At 36.6% G+C, this 16,922-nt stretch overlaps 1 protein-coding gene across 1 annotated transcript in view; it reads left to right on the top strand.

Moving 5' to 3' along the window:
- Positions 1–16,661, top strand: part of aacs (acetoacetyl-CoA synthetase) — a 28,502-nt gene extending 11,841 nt beyond the window's left edge. Inside the window, exons 11-18 of the mRNA XM_058071335.2 lie at positions 3,514–3,578; positions 5,928–6,050; positions 11,000–11,113; positions 11,684–11,809; positions 12,905–12,974; positions 14,585–14,643; positions 14,728–14,930; positions 15,000–16,661. Of these exons, the coding sequence (XP_057927318.2) occupies positions 3,514–3,578; positions 5,928–6,050; positions 11,000–11,113; positions 11,684–11,809; positions 12,905–12,974; positions 14,585–14,643; positions 14,728–14,930; positions 15,000–15,137 (898 nt within the window). The 3' untranslated portion in view covers positions 15,138–16,661. The remainder of the gene's footprint in view (positions 1–3,513; positions 3,579–5,927; positions 6,051–10,999; positions 11,114–11,683; positions 11,810–12,904; positions 12,975–14,584; positions 14,644–14,727; positions 14,931–14,999) is intronic.
- Positions 16,662–16,922: the final 261 nt, after the last annotated feature.

Genomic DNA, 16,922 nt, shown 5'->3' with positions numbered 1-16,922 from the left:
AGTAGCTTCACAAAGGACACTTTTGCTTAAATTCCACTTTTCGGGTGAGGTGGCGGGTGGGTTCCGTCCCTGGAGGAGCCCCCTCCCCTATTGTGTCACATTGTGAATTAGGACTCTCGGGCTGCTAGGAATTGGAAATATGTGCGCTGTGGTCAGCAAAAGTAGCACGATTTAAGGCACGTCGCCGTCAGCAAAGAAAGTTGGGGGTTTTGACATAAACGGCAAATGACTGCGACTACGGCGCGGACGTTTCGCGTAAAAAAAAAAAAAAAAAAAAGTTTTTGCTGCTGAGTCGCACCATCTGTTTGCCCGATCCCACGACTAATGAGCTCCTTTCACGTCTGGCTAGAATTGAAATTATTTGACGTATTTTTCATCTTCTCGGCTGAAAAGCTTCAACTTCCCAAACTCTTTCTCGTCGTCAACGTTGCGCTTTAGTTAATTACCGCTACGCCGGAACATGACATGGCATTAACGAGCTTTGACGGGGATTCAAGGTGTGTATACTTGAGACCAAATGAGCCCCCAAAGAGGAGCCGAGCGCGATGACACAAAGATGGATAGAACCTTTTCAACTGCCAGAGACTTTTTTTGAACCAATTAGGTGCTGATGTTGCCTCCTCAGACACATTTTCCACATCCCGGCTTCCACGCTGGGAAAAACCCTCTGGGAAGAGGCTGACAAGAACATTTTTTTTTTACACCCTCGTCCTGCGAATCGAGGTTGGACCATTTAATTGGGGCTAAATCTGTCAGAGCCTCGGAGAGTCTTAAACTCTCGCTGAGGCTTCCCCGGCTCCGCGTCGGCCGACTTTTGGACTTTGATTTGGAATTCTGCTCGCCTCCGATGCCGGATAATTGGCATTTACGCTTACTCATGGTTGCAAATGTTGATGCTAATCTCTTAATGGGCTCAAATCCGTCCACTAAAATACGCCATGAGGAGCAGAGACACTGGATGTTACCAACAATACTACTACTACTACTACTAATAATAATAATACTGTTTTTTATTTTACAAATATTTGACTTTTTTTTCTCAAATAATCTTTGTCAATTTTATTTTTGTACTGTTATGATTTTATTCCCATAATATTTTTATATTGAGTATGTGTGATTCTATCTAGGCGTGTAAAGGTGACTATAGGGGTGTTATTTCATGTCTAGAGGGCTCTAATGGTTTTCTCTCCTCTATGAAAATACTCAGTAGTTTATTGATTAGTCGGGTCTGGAACTAATTAACAATGATAATGGAGGGATTACTGTATTACCGTATCACTGTATTTTATCTGTGTGTCTCTCATTTATATTTTTATATTATTTTTTATTTATATTTTTATACTAATTTTTTCAAATTTTTTTTGTCTAGCAAAAATCAGCAAATTAGAGGGGAAGACATTTATTGAAACACACACCAGCACGAGTCGTATTTATGTCTTAATTTGCTCATTTGCTGTGATTATGTCTAATATATTGGGAAATAGGAGTTTAAAGGTGACTATAGGGGTGTTATTTCATGTCTAGAGGGCTCTAATGGTTTTCTTTCCTCTTTGAAAATGTGAAAATATTCAGTAGTTTATTGATTAGTCGGGTCTGGAACTAATTAAAACCGATAATGGAGGGATTACTGTATTACTGTGTGTCTCTAATAAATTTTTATATTTTTATATTATACTATTTTTTAATTTATATTTTATTATATTTTTTTAATAATTTTATTTTTCTAGCAAAAATCTGTAAATTAGAGGGGAAGGCATTTATTGAAACACACACCAGCACGAGTCATATTTATGTCTTAATTTGCTCATTTGCTGTGATTATATCTAATATATGGATAATAGGAGTGTAAATGTGACTATAGGGGTGTTATTTCATGTCTCGAGGGCTCTAATGGTTTTCTTTCCTTTATGAAAATATTCAGTAGTTTATTGATTAGTCCGGTCTGGAACTAATTAAAACCGATAATGGAGGGATTACTGTATTACTGTGTTTCAACTCATTAATTTTGATATTTTCATATTATATTTCTATATAATTTTTAATAATTTTATTTTTCTAGCAAAAATCTGCAAATTAGAGGGGAAGACATGCCAGCACTTGTCATATTTATGTCTTAATGTGCTCATTTGCTGTGATTATATTTAATATATTGGGAAATAGGAGTGTAAAGGTGACTATAGGGGTGTTATTTCATGTCTAGAGGGCTCTAATGGTTTTCTCTCCTCTATGAAAATCTGAAAATATTCAGTAGTTTATTGATTAGTTGGGTCTGGAACTAATTAAAACCGATAATGGAGGGATTACTGTATTTCAACTGTGTGTTTCAACTCATTAATTTTAATATTTTTGTATTATATTAAAATATTTTTTATATTAATTTTTAAATAATTTTTTTTCTAGCAAAAATCTGCAAATTAGCGGGGGCCGTGAATGCCGAATCCTGACTGCGAGGGGATCCTGTGTATTTTTTGTAGGAGAGTTGCGATAAAAACGCTCATGGTCTCGAAGGACCGTCGCGAGCCGGTCTCTCCAGCCCATCTGTGATGTTGCGACCTTTGCCCTTTCACCCCATCAACAGCTTTTATTAACAGTCATCGATTTGAACCGACAGCTCAAGAGTCAATCCCATCAATGCCTCTGTCTTGTCGCCGCTGCGTTTTTCTTTTTGATTGACAGCAGCGGCTACCGTAGCGGCAAAAGCGCCTTTGATTGATTGGACGGCGGCGAGAAGGAGCCGAACGCCTGCTCTTAACCGGCCTTTTGTTTCAAAGTGAAATCATGCGGGAGAGCGCGGGAGCGCCGCTTTGTCACTTCTCCTCTCGCACTCGCTGTCCGGCCGTTGACAGCTGTCAGAGTCGCTTCCTGTCACCCCGAAGAAAGCCACCTTCCGCCGCCGTCGCCTCCCAAAACACCCCCACGGTGCCACCCGTGTGAATCGTGTGTCCTCTGAGCGTGTTTATCTTTCACTCTTTGGATTTGTTTGCTCAATCCTGAGTTGATCCCGATTCGCTATCCCGCCATCTCTCCCCGCCGCTTCACTGAACGCGTGCTCGTCCTCGTCGTGCCTGGCGGTATATTCAAACAACGATGAACTCTGCCGAGCCTCTCCTGGGAAGCCGCGTAGCACAAACGGCGGCGAGCAGATGGGATGAAGGGCGAGATGCGTTGTTGCCCTTTACGCAGGAAGAGATGCTTTACTATGCATGGATTCCGGCGGAAACAAATCGAGCGCCGCATTAGTTCAGACAGAGTCCCGAGATCGCACGTCGTCTCGGCTGATTGGGATCAGCTGCTTCATCCGAGCTGCTCGTTTGACTTCATAAACTCCCCTCTGACTTCCCCCCCACTTTGCTAATCCTACAGGCCTGCTGCTGCAGTGTCCTCCGTGTCCTCCGTTACCCTGCACGCACTTCCTGTCTTAATCTTTTGGCGTCAGAAGTGGGACCCCGTCTGCAGCGTGACCGTGCTCTATGAAAACATATTTATATTCTTTTCTCTTCTTCTTTTGAGCAGCATCACTATCTTCGGTACGGGGGCCAAGTGGTTGTCGGTGCTCCAGGAGAGGAACCTGAAACCTGGTGAGCCGCCCACACACCAACAACACACAACACACACACACACACACATAGTCTGCCAGTAAATAAAAGCCTGGACAATCGCAGCAGATGTAGACGATAATGATGATAATAGTGACGCCGTTTGACTCTTAATGTCCTGCGGCCATTTTAGTGCGTGAATCAACAGTTTGCCCCCCCGTGTGTTCCGGTGCTCGACACTAAATCAAAAGCATAAAAGGCCCGTTATGGTTATTCATATGAATCATTGAGAGGAGCCGCTAATTGCTTTTAGTGTTGCAGCTCTCCGGAGATAGAAACGGGCCTCCACTCGTAATCATAGTCGTGTCAGTGCTTATTAGCCGCCCTGCTAATCTTCCCACCAGCGATCCTTTCCGACTGCGGTATGCCACAGTATGTAAGTCGGAAAGGGGCAGGGAGGGGGGGGGGGGTCCAAAGCGCCATTTTGATTTTGTTTGGACTTTTACACCAGCAACGCCATTGCAATCGATGTCATTTTTAGCCGGGAAAGCCATCATGAATCCGCTGAATTGGTTACATGAACTGAAGGGGGTGTAATGATTCACCGCTGTGGGGGTTCAGTGTGGGAATTGGACTTGATTAAATACACCGTTTTGGACTTGGAACTCCACCACAGCAACACGTGGTCCATTCACAGCCTGAAAAATATTTACTATTAATATAAATAAATAATAATAAATATAAATAAATATTTATTATTAATATAAATATAAAAAACTAATTATAATTATTATTTTTTATAATTATTTTATAATAATTCATTTTATAATCATTATTATATAATTATTTTTTGTGTTTTTTAAAAATAGATTTATGTATTTATTTTAAGGGATTTATTTATTTGATTTATTTTTCAAATTCGAAGTATTCATTTTTAGGTATTTTTTGTTTATTTTGATGTCTTATTTATTTGATTTTTATGCACTTGTGATTTTTAAGTATTTATTTTTATGTATTTTTTATTTTGATGTCTATTATTTATTAGATTTTTATGCACTTGTGATTTTTTTAAAGTATATATTGTAATGTAGTTTTTGTTTATTTTGATGTCTTTATTATTTATTAGATTTTTATTTACTTAAGATTTTTTTAAGTATTTATTTTAAATGTAGTTTTTGATTATTTTAATGTCTTTATTATTTATTTGATTTTTATTTACTTAAGATTTTTTAAAAGTATTTTAATGTATTTTATGTTTATTTTGATGTCTTTATTATTTATTTGATTTTTATTTACTTAAGATTTTTTTAAGTATTTATTTTAAATGTAGTTTTTGATTATTTTAATGTCTTTATTATTGATATGATTTTTATTTACTTAATGTTTATTTTGATGTTTTTATTATTTATTAGATTTTTATTTACTTAAGATTTTTTTAAGTATTTATTTTAAATGTAGTTTTTGATTATTTTAATGTCTTTATTATTTATTTGATTTTTATTTACTTGAGATTTTTTAAAAGTATTTTAATGTATTTTATGTTTATTTTGATGTCTTTATTATTTATTTGATTTTTTTTTTACTTAAGATTTTTTTAAGTATTTATTTTAAATGTAGTTTTTGATTATTTTAATGTCTTTATTATTGATTTGATTTTTATTTACTTAAATTTTTTTTAAAGTATTTTATGTTTATTTTGATGTTTTTATTATTCATTCGATTTTTATGTACTTGTGATTTTTTAAAGTATTTATTTTAATGTATTTTTTTATTTTGATGTCTTTATTATTTATTAAATTTTTGTAGTGGGTGTGGCGCGTGCGTCAAAAAGGAAGCCGTTACATTTTGGTGAGAATCGGGATAAATGTGCGGATGGTAGAGTTAATAGTCACAGTGGCGTCCGTCCTCTTCCGTGAAACAGGAAGTAGTCCTGGTTCTAACTACCAATCAGATCTCTGCTACCATTAGTGAAGGGCGATACCGATGGCAGGTAGCGACAGCGACAGTTTAGTAAATAAACAAATGTATCATGACTTATTTGACACTGAATAGATGCTTCCATCAGCCTTCCATTTCATTCTTTGTTAGGAGGGATGAGATGGGGGGGGGGGTGTTGTTGCCTTGCTGCCCCAACGGAGGGGCCCTTTTCCCTGGGCTGACATTTGGACTGGACACCTGGAGGCATGGTGGGGGGGAGCAAGAGTTCCCGCTGTGTGTGTGTGTGTGTGTGTGTGTGTGTGCCCACCGGAAGAGGGTTGCACACTGGCAGCTTATTAGGTTTGGGGGGGGTGACAAAGCCCACCAATACTTCTATACTTATATATATATATATATATATAATACTTGTATACTATTCTGTACCTCAGTATATTCCCTATTCTCTCTCCATAGCCGAATCCCACAACCTGCAGTCCCTGCACACCATCCTGTCCACCGGATCCCCACTCAAGCCCCAGAGCTACGACTACGTGTACCGCTGCATCAAAAGCAACGTGCTGCTGGGCTCCATTTCAGGTTCACTTTTTCAAAACATAAAAAAAAACAAAAAAAACAAAAAAAAAATTTGTGAAGCTGCCACTCACCGCGAATCGACAAATCACAAAAGGACCGACGCGCGTGCAGAAAAATAACTCACAATATGGTATAGAAATGTAGGTTTTCATGGCCGCCCTTTCAGCCCATTGTTGTGTTGACGGGTCCATTAGAATGCTGTCTGTCTCCTCGTGTGGGCTCTGACACGTTTAACATTTAGCCACTGACGCATTGCTGAAACGAAGGCGCCATTCACTGGCATCGCACACGGGGGCAGGAGATGTAGTCGACGACCTGGAGGCACCGCTTCAAGGCAGCAACGAAGGGAAAAACTCTAAAAAGGCCCTAAAATGGCCAGGCGTGGATTTTCAACCCCCCCACACGTGTTGCATTCAGTGGGCAATTATAGAAAAAAGTCACACAGCGTTATTTTATTTTATTCATGACTATTATTATAAAGATATTTTATTATTTTATTTCTTAGGATTTTTATTTTATTTTATTTGAAAATTGATAGATTTTATTCTTATTATATCTATTATTTTTATTCGTATTTTATTTTATTTATGAATTATTATTATTGTGTGATTTAGTTCAGTTTAATTGAATATAAATTAATCTTATCAATTATATTCATTTTATTGTATTTAATCAGTTCAGATGGTATCGCTGATATAGCAAGGATAGATGGATTTTATTCTTATTACATATATTATTTTGTATTCATATTTTATCTTATTGTTTGTGTTATTGTTATGGTGTTGTTTTATTATTTAGATTATCATTATTAGTTTATTTTATTAATGATTTTTATCTTATTTTATTCGACCAGTCCAAAGTGTACACCACCTCTCAACAAAGTCTGCTGGTATTTTAATTGAATTGAACATTTTAACATTTTAAATTTAATTTAACATTAAATTTCTTTTATTTAATTTAACATTTAAGTTTTTTTTATTTAATTTAACATGTAACATTTTTCATTTTATTTTTATTTAACATTTATTTTTTTATTTAACATTTATTTTTTTATTTAACATTTACATTTTTTAAATTTCATTCAATTTAACATCTTAATTTTTTGAATTTAATTTAATTTAACATTTAAAGTTTTTTAATTAAATTTAACATTTAAATTTTTTTCATTATTTTATTTTTATTTAACATTTAAATGTTTTTATTTTATTTAATGTTAAAAAATTTTACATTAAACATTTAATTTTTTAAATTTAATTTAACATTTTAATTTTTTAAATTTAATTTAATTTAACATTTTAATTTTTTAAATTTAATTTAATTTAACACTTTAAATTTTTAAAATTTATTTAATTTAATTTGACATTTTAGTGTAGTTTAGTTTAGTGCATGTCGTGCATGGGTCAAATCGCCGGCTATTATATTTTGAATCTCCACGGAAGAATACCATCATTGGTATTCGTCAGGAAGGACATCCGGAATATAAAGTACTCGAGCCAAAATCAATATGCAGATCAAAAGATCAGCTGTGGCGACTCCGTAATCAGGAAAAAGCCGAAAGAAACAAACAAAACATTTCGATGGGAATCTGAAACCTTCCTACTTAAATCAGTTATCCATATATACAAATATACCCTGCAGTGAACTATTGCGGCCACTGGGTGTCACTATAAAACCACCCCACTTGTTCAACTGTATGCTCTGACTTCTGGTCCACAAATGAAGGGAAGGTACTTAAGTATTTTTCTGTGCCCATAAGGCGCTCATGTTCACTTTCACCCCGACAGCGGGCCGCGCCCCAGTCACTTTCCTGCTCGTTGTCAAGGGCAACAGCAGGCTGTGGCGCTGTTGGCTGCCAGCCTGGCTAACCTTGACCCCTGAGGCCATAATAATTCTGTGTGTGTGTGTGCGGTGGGGGGGGGGGTCTTAGGATTTTATCCCAGCATATGTGACAGACTGGTGCCCACTGTGACATATGTGATGGGGCCCCCCCATTTGGCCATTTCACCCTCTTGCGTGATGTTAATTGACTTAAAAATATTTATTATTAATAAATTTATTATTTATTTATATATATTATATTTAAATATAAATAAATAAAATAAATATTTATTATATTTAAATATTTAATACCAGCAAAAGTTGTTTTTAAGTAAATGAAACCATTAAAAAAAACTTTTTTAAAATTTTAACTTGAGTTAATGAGAATTACTTAGCTATTTAATATGTATAAATAATTATTACAAATTATTTTTTTTAATAAAAATAATTTTAAATAATAAACAAATGCAAGATAAATTTGTCAGAACTAAATCAGCATAAATGGAAAAAGAATATAGAATAAAGTTTTAAAAAATCTGGTAATATTATTTTAGTAGCGTAGATTTTAAATATTAAAGAAAAAATATTGTTATTTTTAAATCTGAATTTTATGAGAATAAATAAATAAAATTGGAATTCTTAAATTCTTAAATAGGTTGCAAATTTATGCAAAATGCCAATTTACTATGGGAATCTGAAGGGGGCGTATACTCAAGTTTTCTCTGTCCCTGTGATGTACTCCTTCCTGATCCTATCCATCCTGGTCACTCCCACTGAGAACCTCAGTGCACAGTATATACAGTATATAGTACAGTATATAGTACAGTAAACACTCTAAGTGTGTTATAACCTACAGTCAAGATTTTGTGGAAAAACTTGAAGAAGTGAACAATGGCAATTGAAGAGAGAAGGGGCGGGGTTCTGAAACTGAATTCACATTTTTGAAAAAAAAATCAGTATGCGACTCAAAAGACTCTAAAATCAGGAAAAATCCGAAATAAATAAATACAATTATTTTAGTGTGATTTTTAAAAAATAAACAGCATTATTTTTGTTTTATTAGTAGGAAAATTAAAATGAAATAAAATAATATAATTTAAAAATAAATATTTTTATTGCAAATGTTGATACAAAAAATAACCAATGTTATTTTTATTTTGTTATAATGCATGTTCGTGTGTGTCCTCACTCGAGTACTCCCTTTTACTAAGCGTGTGTGTGAAATCACCCCCCCACGGTGTCCTCATTGGGGGGCTTTAACACTTTGACTGCTGGGTTCCTTCATGCTAATAAGACGCTCCATATGTCCCTTTGCTGTCTTCTTAGTTTGAGTTAGCTTCCACTTTTCCACTTTTATTGCGTTCCCTTTTGCCTCCGGCCGGGATCCCCGACGGTGCCACAAGATGTGCTGTGAAATATGAAATATGAAATATGAAATATACGGCGTATTGCGAACGTCGCCATCTTACGTGCGGCCTCAACATGCTGGCCAACGCTAACTCCTCGACCCCTCAACACACTTTGTGGGTATTTGTGTGCCCGCCTCCTTGAAGTGAGCGCCATCGTGAAATAATTGTGTGTCTCCGCCGCTCTAAAGTGCGAACGTTTAATCAGACGCCCCCCCCTCCTCCCCCCTCGGGAGCTCATTAAAGCTCAATATAAGAGCTCGATATAAAAGTGAGACCTGGAGAATGATGAGAGGTGTAGATGGGTAGGAAGGAAGGAAGGAAGGAAAGGAGGGAGGGAGGCGAGGAAGGGCAGAGAGACAAGATGGATGGATGGCGGCGGCGTTACAGCCAGGTCGAGATGGAACAATGGGACGGGAGATGAATCGTATCCGTCAGAAACACCCGATTATTGGACGCCGCTGAGACAAATGGATGCTGCGGCAAAGGATTCTCTTTCTGTGTGTGTGTGTGTGTGTGTGTGTGTGTGTGTATGTGTGTGTGTGTTCTTGCCTTTCTGTCACCATGTAGGACAACTCTTGACGTCTCACGTTTGATTGTAGGGACATTTTGGCAGCTCCACTCCAGTATAAGTATATAATTAATAACAATAAATTCATAACTAATAAAAATAAAATGAAGAAAAGATCATTGGAAAGTCAACACAATAATGCACAGGACATACAGTCATATGTACTTTAATAAGATAAACAAGGTTTATGAAAAACTTTAAATAAAGAAACACATTTTGTTTTTTTAATAAAATATTTAAATGATAAAAACATAACAATATTTAATATATATATATATTACATTTAAATATAAATAAATAAAATAAATAAATATTTATTATATTTAATACCAAGTAATTTGGTGAAAAAGTTCTAATATTATAGGCCTAAAATAAACAAAATGATAAAAACATACAAATATAAAAATATTTAATTTTTTTATATATATATAAATAATAAAGTCACCAAATAAGTTACAATTTTGGGAAAATGAATTTGGTGAAAAAGTTCTAATATTATAGGCCTAAAATAAACAAAATGATAAAAACATACAAATATAAAAATATTAAATTTATATACATTACATTTAAATATAAATAAATAAAACAAATATTTATTATATTTTATACCAGCAAAAGTTGTTTTTAAGTAAATTAAACCATACAAAAAATACATTTTTATTTAAACTTGAGTTAATGTGTGAATTACTTAGCTATTTAATATGTATAAATAATTATAAAAATATTAAAATAATTATTAATAGTAAAAATGCAAGATAAAATTGTCAGCATGAATGGAAAAATAATATAGAATAAAGTAAAAAAAAAAGTTGTATTCTGATGGGAAAAATCAGATAATTTTAGTTTAGTAGCATAGAATTGAAATATTAAATAAAAAATATTTTGAAATTAATAATAATAAAAATAACTTACAATTATTTTTAAATCTGCATTTTATGAGAGTGAGAATAAATAAATAAAATTGGAATTCTTAGAAAAATAGGTTGCAAATTTATTATAGGAGTAAAGTCAGTAAAGTAGCTATTTAATATGTGTAAATATTAAAAAATAGAATTTAAAAAAATTAAAATAATTATTAATAATAAAAAATGTAAGATAAAATTGTGCATATTAATATTAAAAATAATGAAAATGTTTCTGTATGATATCCCCCGTAGGCGGAACAGACATCGTGTCGTGTTTCATGGGTCAGAACCCAACAGTTCCAGTCTATCGGGGCGAGATCCAAACCAGGAACCTTGGCATGGCAGTGGAAGCATGGAACTTTGAAGGTAACTTTTTTGGATTAAAATGAGCCGTTTTTGGTTTTTTTTTTGTTTTGTTTTGTTTTTTTAGCTTTTTCTGCACAGGAGAGGCTTGAAAAAGCAAATAAGTAAAACATTCAGTCCTGCATTCAGCAGAGGAGCTGTCATGTGGAAGTAGTCGCCGTTGGCCTGAGAGGAGTTTTTATCCAGCAAATATTGCAGAAGTAATTAGGCGCCGCATTCCCAGGGTAAACAAGGCTGAAAGCACAAGACAAACACTATTTTTTTTTCACAAAATGAGCCTTTTTTTTTATCTCGCTTGGAGTCTTCCAAGTCCCCTAATGTCTTTTTTTTTTTCTTTCTTCATTGACTGCGGTCCCTAACTCCCCAGCCTCCGATCCCTGCTTCAGGCTCCGCTCCGCCACGTCAAAGGCGGACGCAATGAGGGATAATTTAAAGTGGGAAGATTTTAGTCGCTCTCTAAACCCTTTAACTCCGTCCCGGGGGAGACAGAAGTGTATCACATCCAAAAAAAAGCAGGGTGTGTGAGGGATAAGCTAGCAGGTGCTATTGTGTGTCCATGTCTTCCGCGTCCAGGTAAGCCGGTTTGGGGGGAGAGCGGCGAGCTGGTCTGCTTGAAGCCCATCCCGTGCCAGCCGACGCACTTCTGGAACGATGACAACAGCAGCAAGTACCACAAAGCCTACTTCTCCGCGTTTCCCGGTGAGTACGCTAGCTAGCATTTTCATTGTTGTCATACAAATCATCTCGTCACGGCACGTTTGACGCCTCCACAGGACCTAAGCGGTACTGCGGGTACCGGCGTGTGTGTTCTAGTGCAGTAAAACCCTGCAAAGATGGCTGCTTTTTACCCTCACGATCCAACCGAAAATAACAAGCAGGAAGTTAACCAGCATGCCTCGCGGGTAACAAATGAGTCTTTTCCAAGGGACAATGAGGGCAATTCTGGTCATTCTTCTGAATGATTTTACTCCCGTGCTTTTATTTTGAAGGCTGACTGTACCGTCATGGTGGTTTGAGTTTTTCATGAAAGTTAAAATGCAGGAAAAATACCGGAAGCTACGTATAAAAGATGGTAAAGATAGGTTACCCAGCATACCTTGCAGTTTAAACATTAAATAAATAATTTAATTTAATAAAAATTATTAAAATGAGTAAAAATACACAATTTTATAAATTATAAAATGAAATACAACAAAAAAATACAATTGATATTTATAAATATATATTGATAAATATATAATATTTGAATTTATTTGTACATTTTTTTCTGAAAGTGAAAATATGGGGAAAAAATATTTCATGAGAATAAATAAATAATAAATAATAATAATATAAATATATTATTAATAAATATAATTCTGGGAAAATTAGGTTGCAAATTTATGCAATATTTCAAATTTATTACAGGAGTAAAGTCATAATATTATGAGAAGAATTGTAAAAAAAATTGAAAGAGCAGAAATGATTTTTACCAGAATTAAGTCAAAATATTACGAGAATATTGTCGAGCGAGGAGAATAAACTTCTAATATTATGAGGGAAAATAATGTCAATTTATTAGCATAGAGCTGAATTATTAAAGAAAAAATAAGCAAAAAAAAATTGCCAAATAAGCTAAAATTACTTTGGTGAAAAAGTTGTAATATTTTGGGACTAAAATGAACAAAATGATTTAAGAAGAAGTTGAAATATTTGGAGGAAACTTGCCAAAACATGAAAATGTAAAAGTGTAATCCTTTGGTTTTTCACTGTCTGGAATTCCGGAATGACTCATGCTTTTCCTGACCTCTGCAGGCGTGTGGGCCCACGGGGACTACTGCAAAATCAATCCAAAGACGGGAGGCATTGTCATGCTCGGCAGAAGGTGAGTAAAGCCGGACATAAACCCGATCGCTCGTTAATTCTTCCTCTTAAAGTCTTTTTCCCGCTCCGACTCGGCCTCTCCGGCTTTCTTCCCTCTTATTTGGCACACGATTAAGCTCCGATAATTAACACCTTCGTTCAGGCGTGTCCAACGTTTTTCCAGCCAAAATGAAAATGAAAGGATGCAAGCAACAATATGTTAAGACGTTATATATCGTATATATTTCGAAAAAATATACTCTAGGTCTTTTTCCCCAATTTTTACTGTTTTTAAAGACATTTTTCCACATATTTAACGCATTCACTACCAAAAACGTTATTTGTTTTTTTGTGCAAGATTAACAAAGAAGTGATGATGCAACTCCACCGTAGAAGAGAGCATGTTTGGTGCAGTTTAAGCCAACAAAACGGCCAAAAGAGGGCAGAAGTGCATTTTATTAGAGCGCAGCCTTCATAAATAAAACTAAATAAAACTAAATAAAACTAAATAAAACTAAATAAAACTAAATAAAACTAAATAAAACTAAATAAAACTAAATAAAACTAAATAAAACTAAATAAAACTAAATAAAACTGAATAAAACTAAATAAAAATAATAAAAATAATAAAAATAAAAACAAATAAAAATAAATAAAAATTAATGAAAATTAATTTACATAAATTAAAATAAATTAAAATAAATTAAAATGCGATATACACATATCGGTATTATCCCGATATGTCGCATTGCACATATAGGTATGAGCCGATACGATATATCGTGTTGCACATAGCGGTATTAGCCGATACCGATATGTCGCGTTGCACGTATCGATATTAGCCGATGCCGATATGTTGCGTTGTACATAGTGTTATTAGCCGATATTGATATGTCGCGTTGCACGTAGCGGTATTAGCCGACACCGCTATGTGCAACGCGACATATCGGTGTCGGCTAATACCGCTAATTTACATTTTTATTTTTTCAAATTTTTCAAAATTTTTTTCAATTTTTCAAAAATTTACATCTTCATTTTGTTTTGTTTGTTTCTTTAATATTCTAACTTAAAATAACATATACATATTTTTTTATATTTAAACTCTATGCAACTAAAATTACGTTATTTTTCCTCACTATATTATTTATTATTAATTTCCATAAAATTCTATTTTTTTTCTCATTGGAATTAAACTTTTTAGTTTTACTTTATTCTCCTAAAATTACACTTTTTCATAATATTAAAAAACAAAAATCAACATTGTGCTACTGAAATTTTTCCTCACAATATTCACTCGTCAATATATTTTTTATAAAACTTTTTCTGTAAATATTTAGATTTTACTCCTATAAAATAGTTTTTAAATTATTTTATTATTTAAAAACTTATTATTATAATTATAATTTATTATATAAATTATTTGACTATGTCAATGTTGTTGTTTTTTTTCATTGGATTGCGTCTCTTAATATTTTGACTTTATTCTTGTCAAATAATTTTACACAATAAAGATGATCTATACCAGAAAAAGCTGTTTCCATCGTGTCAAAATTCAGCAGCACTCGTACGCGCCACCGTTTTGACTTTAAGCAGGATGCTATGATGCTATGATCTCTCACTCGATCGCTGCAGTGACGGGACGTTGAACCCCAACGGCGTTCGCTTTGGCAGCTCGGAGATCTACAACATCGGTGAGCTTTTGGAAAAAGTAAAAATAATAATAAAAATAAAAATAATAATCCGTTACAAAGTGTCGTGTCTCCTCCTCCCCGCAGTGGAGGCGTTCGAGGAGGTGTCGGACAGCCTCTGCGTTCCGCAGTACAGCTCCGACGGCGAGGAGAGGGTCATTCTGTTCTTAAAGATGGCGCCCGGGAAGCCTTTCTCCCCCGACTTGGTGGCGAAGGTGAAAGCGGCCATCAGGAAAGCCCTGTCAGCCCGACATGTTCCCGCCCTCCTGTTGGAGACCAACGACATTCCCGTAGGATGACGTCCAAAAAAATACTCACCACGCCACCACTTCCTGTTGATCCCGTGTCTTGTCCTTTAGTACACCATCAGCGGGAAGAAGGTGGAGGTGGCGGTGAAGCAGGTGATCGCCGGCCGGGACGTGACCCAGCGGGGCGCTTTCTCCAACCCCGAGTCCTTAGACCTCTACAAGAACATTCCGCAGCTGCAGAACTACTGATGATGATCCGAGGATGGCGAAGGACCCGCATTCCCGCTCACGGCTACAAGGGGCGGAGCGTTCACGGTACCAAAAGGAACACCAGACTTTTTTTCCGGCAGCTGCTCTGGCGTGGAAACACGCGACTGGACGTTGACGCTGACAAAAGAGCTGCATTTAGCATTAGCATTAGCTTGACTTCAGACGCCATCTTTCCCAACCTAGATTCCCAAACAGGGCACGATATGAGACATCGAGGTACGGCTCGATCACGGGTCACCAACACGCGGTTCTGCTGTATCACAGGTGACCGACATACGGCCCCGTAATGGCTAACAGACATTCTGGAGCGAATAACGACTCCATTAGGGTGACCGAATTACGACTCAATCAGGGTGACCGAATTATGACTCTATCGGAGTGACGGAATAGCGACTCTATCGGGGTGACCGAATTGCGGCTCCATCAGGGTGACCGAGTAGCGACTCAATCGGGGTCACCGAATAGCGACTCTATTGGGGTGACCGAATTACGACTCAATCAGGATGACCGAGTTATGACTCTTTCGGAGTGACCGAATCGCGACTCTAGTGGGGTGACCGAATTACGACTCTATCAGGGTGATCGAATAGCGACTCTTATTGGGGTGACCGAATTATGACTCTATCGGGAGGACCGAATCGCCTCTCTATGGGGGTGACCGAATAGTGACTGCATCGCGGTGATCGAATTACGACTCTTTCGGAGTGACCGAATTACGACTCCATCAGGGTGACTGAATTACGACTCTATCGGGGTGACCGAACACCGACTCTATTCGGGTGACTGAATCGCGACTCTATCGGGGTGACCGAATTACGACTCTTATCGGGGTGACCGAATTACGACTCTTATCGGGGTGAACGAATTACGACTCTTATCGGGGTGAACGAATTACGACTCTTATCGGGGTGATCGAATTACGACTCTTATCGGGGTGACCGAATTACGACTCTATCGGGGTGACCGAATTACGACTCTATCGGGGTGACCGAATTACGACTCTATCGGGGTGACCGAATTACGACTCTATCGGGGTGACCGAATAGTGACTGCATCGCGGTGATCGAATTACGACTCTTTCGGAGTGACCGAATTACGACTCCATCAGGGTGACCGAATTACGACTCTATCGGGGTGACCGAACACCGACTCTATTCGGGTGACTGAATCGCGACTCTATCGGGGTGACCGAATTACGACTCTTATCGGGGTGACCGAATTACGACTCTTATCGGGGTGAACGAATTACGACTCTTATCGGGGTGAACGAATTACGACTCTTATTGGGGTGATCGAATTACGACTCTTATCGGGGTGACCGAATTACGACTCTATCGGGGTGACCGAATTACGACTCTATCGGGGTGACCGAATAGTGACTGCATCGCGGTGATCGAATTACGACTCTTTCGGAGTGACCGAATTACGACTCCATCAGGGTGACCGAATTACGACTCCATCAGGGTGACCGAATTACGACTCTATCGGGGTGACCGAACACCGACTCTATCGGGGTGACCGAATTACGACTCTTATCGGGGTGACCGAATTACGACTCTTATCGGGGTGAACGAATTACGACTCTTATCGGGGTGAACGAATTACGACTCTTATCGGGGTGAAGGAATTACGACTCTTATCGGGGTGACCGAATTACGACTCTTATCGGGGTGAACGAATTACGACTCTATCGGGGTGACCGAATTACGACTCTATCAGGGTGACCGAATTACGACTCTATCAGGGTGACCGAATTACGACTCC

The sequence above is a fragment of the Doryrhamphus excisus genome, linkage group LG3, assembly GCF_037039965.1.
Source record: "Doryrhamphus excisus strain RoL-2023G ecotype Guam linkage group LG3, RoL_Dexc_Guam_v1.1, whole genome shotgun sequence".
NCBI lineage: Eukaryota > Metazoa > Chordata > Actinopteri > Syngnathiformes > Syngnathidae > Doryrhamphus > Doryrhamphus excisus.
Note: the sequence above shows the minus strand (reverse complement) of the source record. Positions and strands in the feature narration are given on the sequence as shown.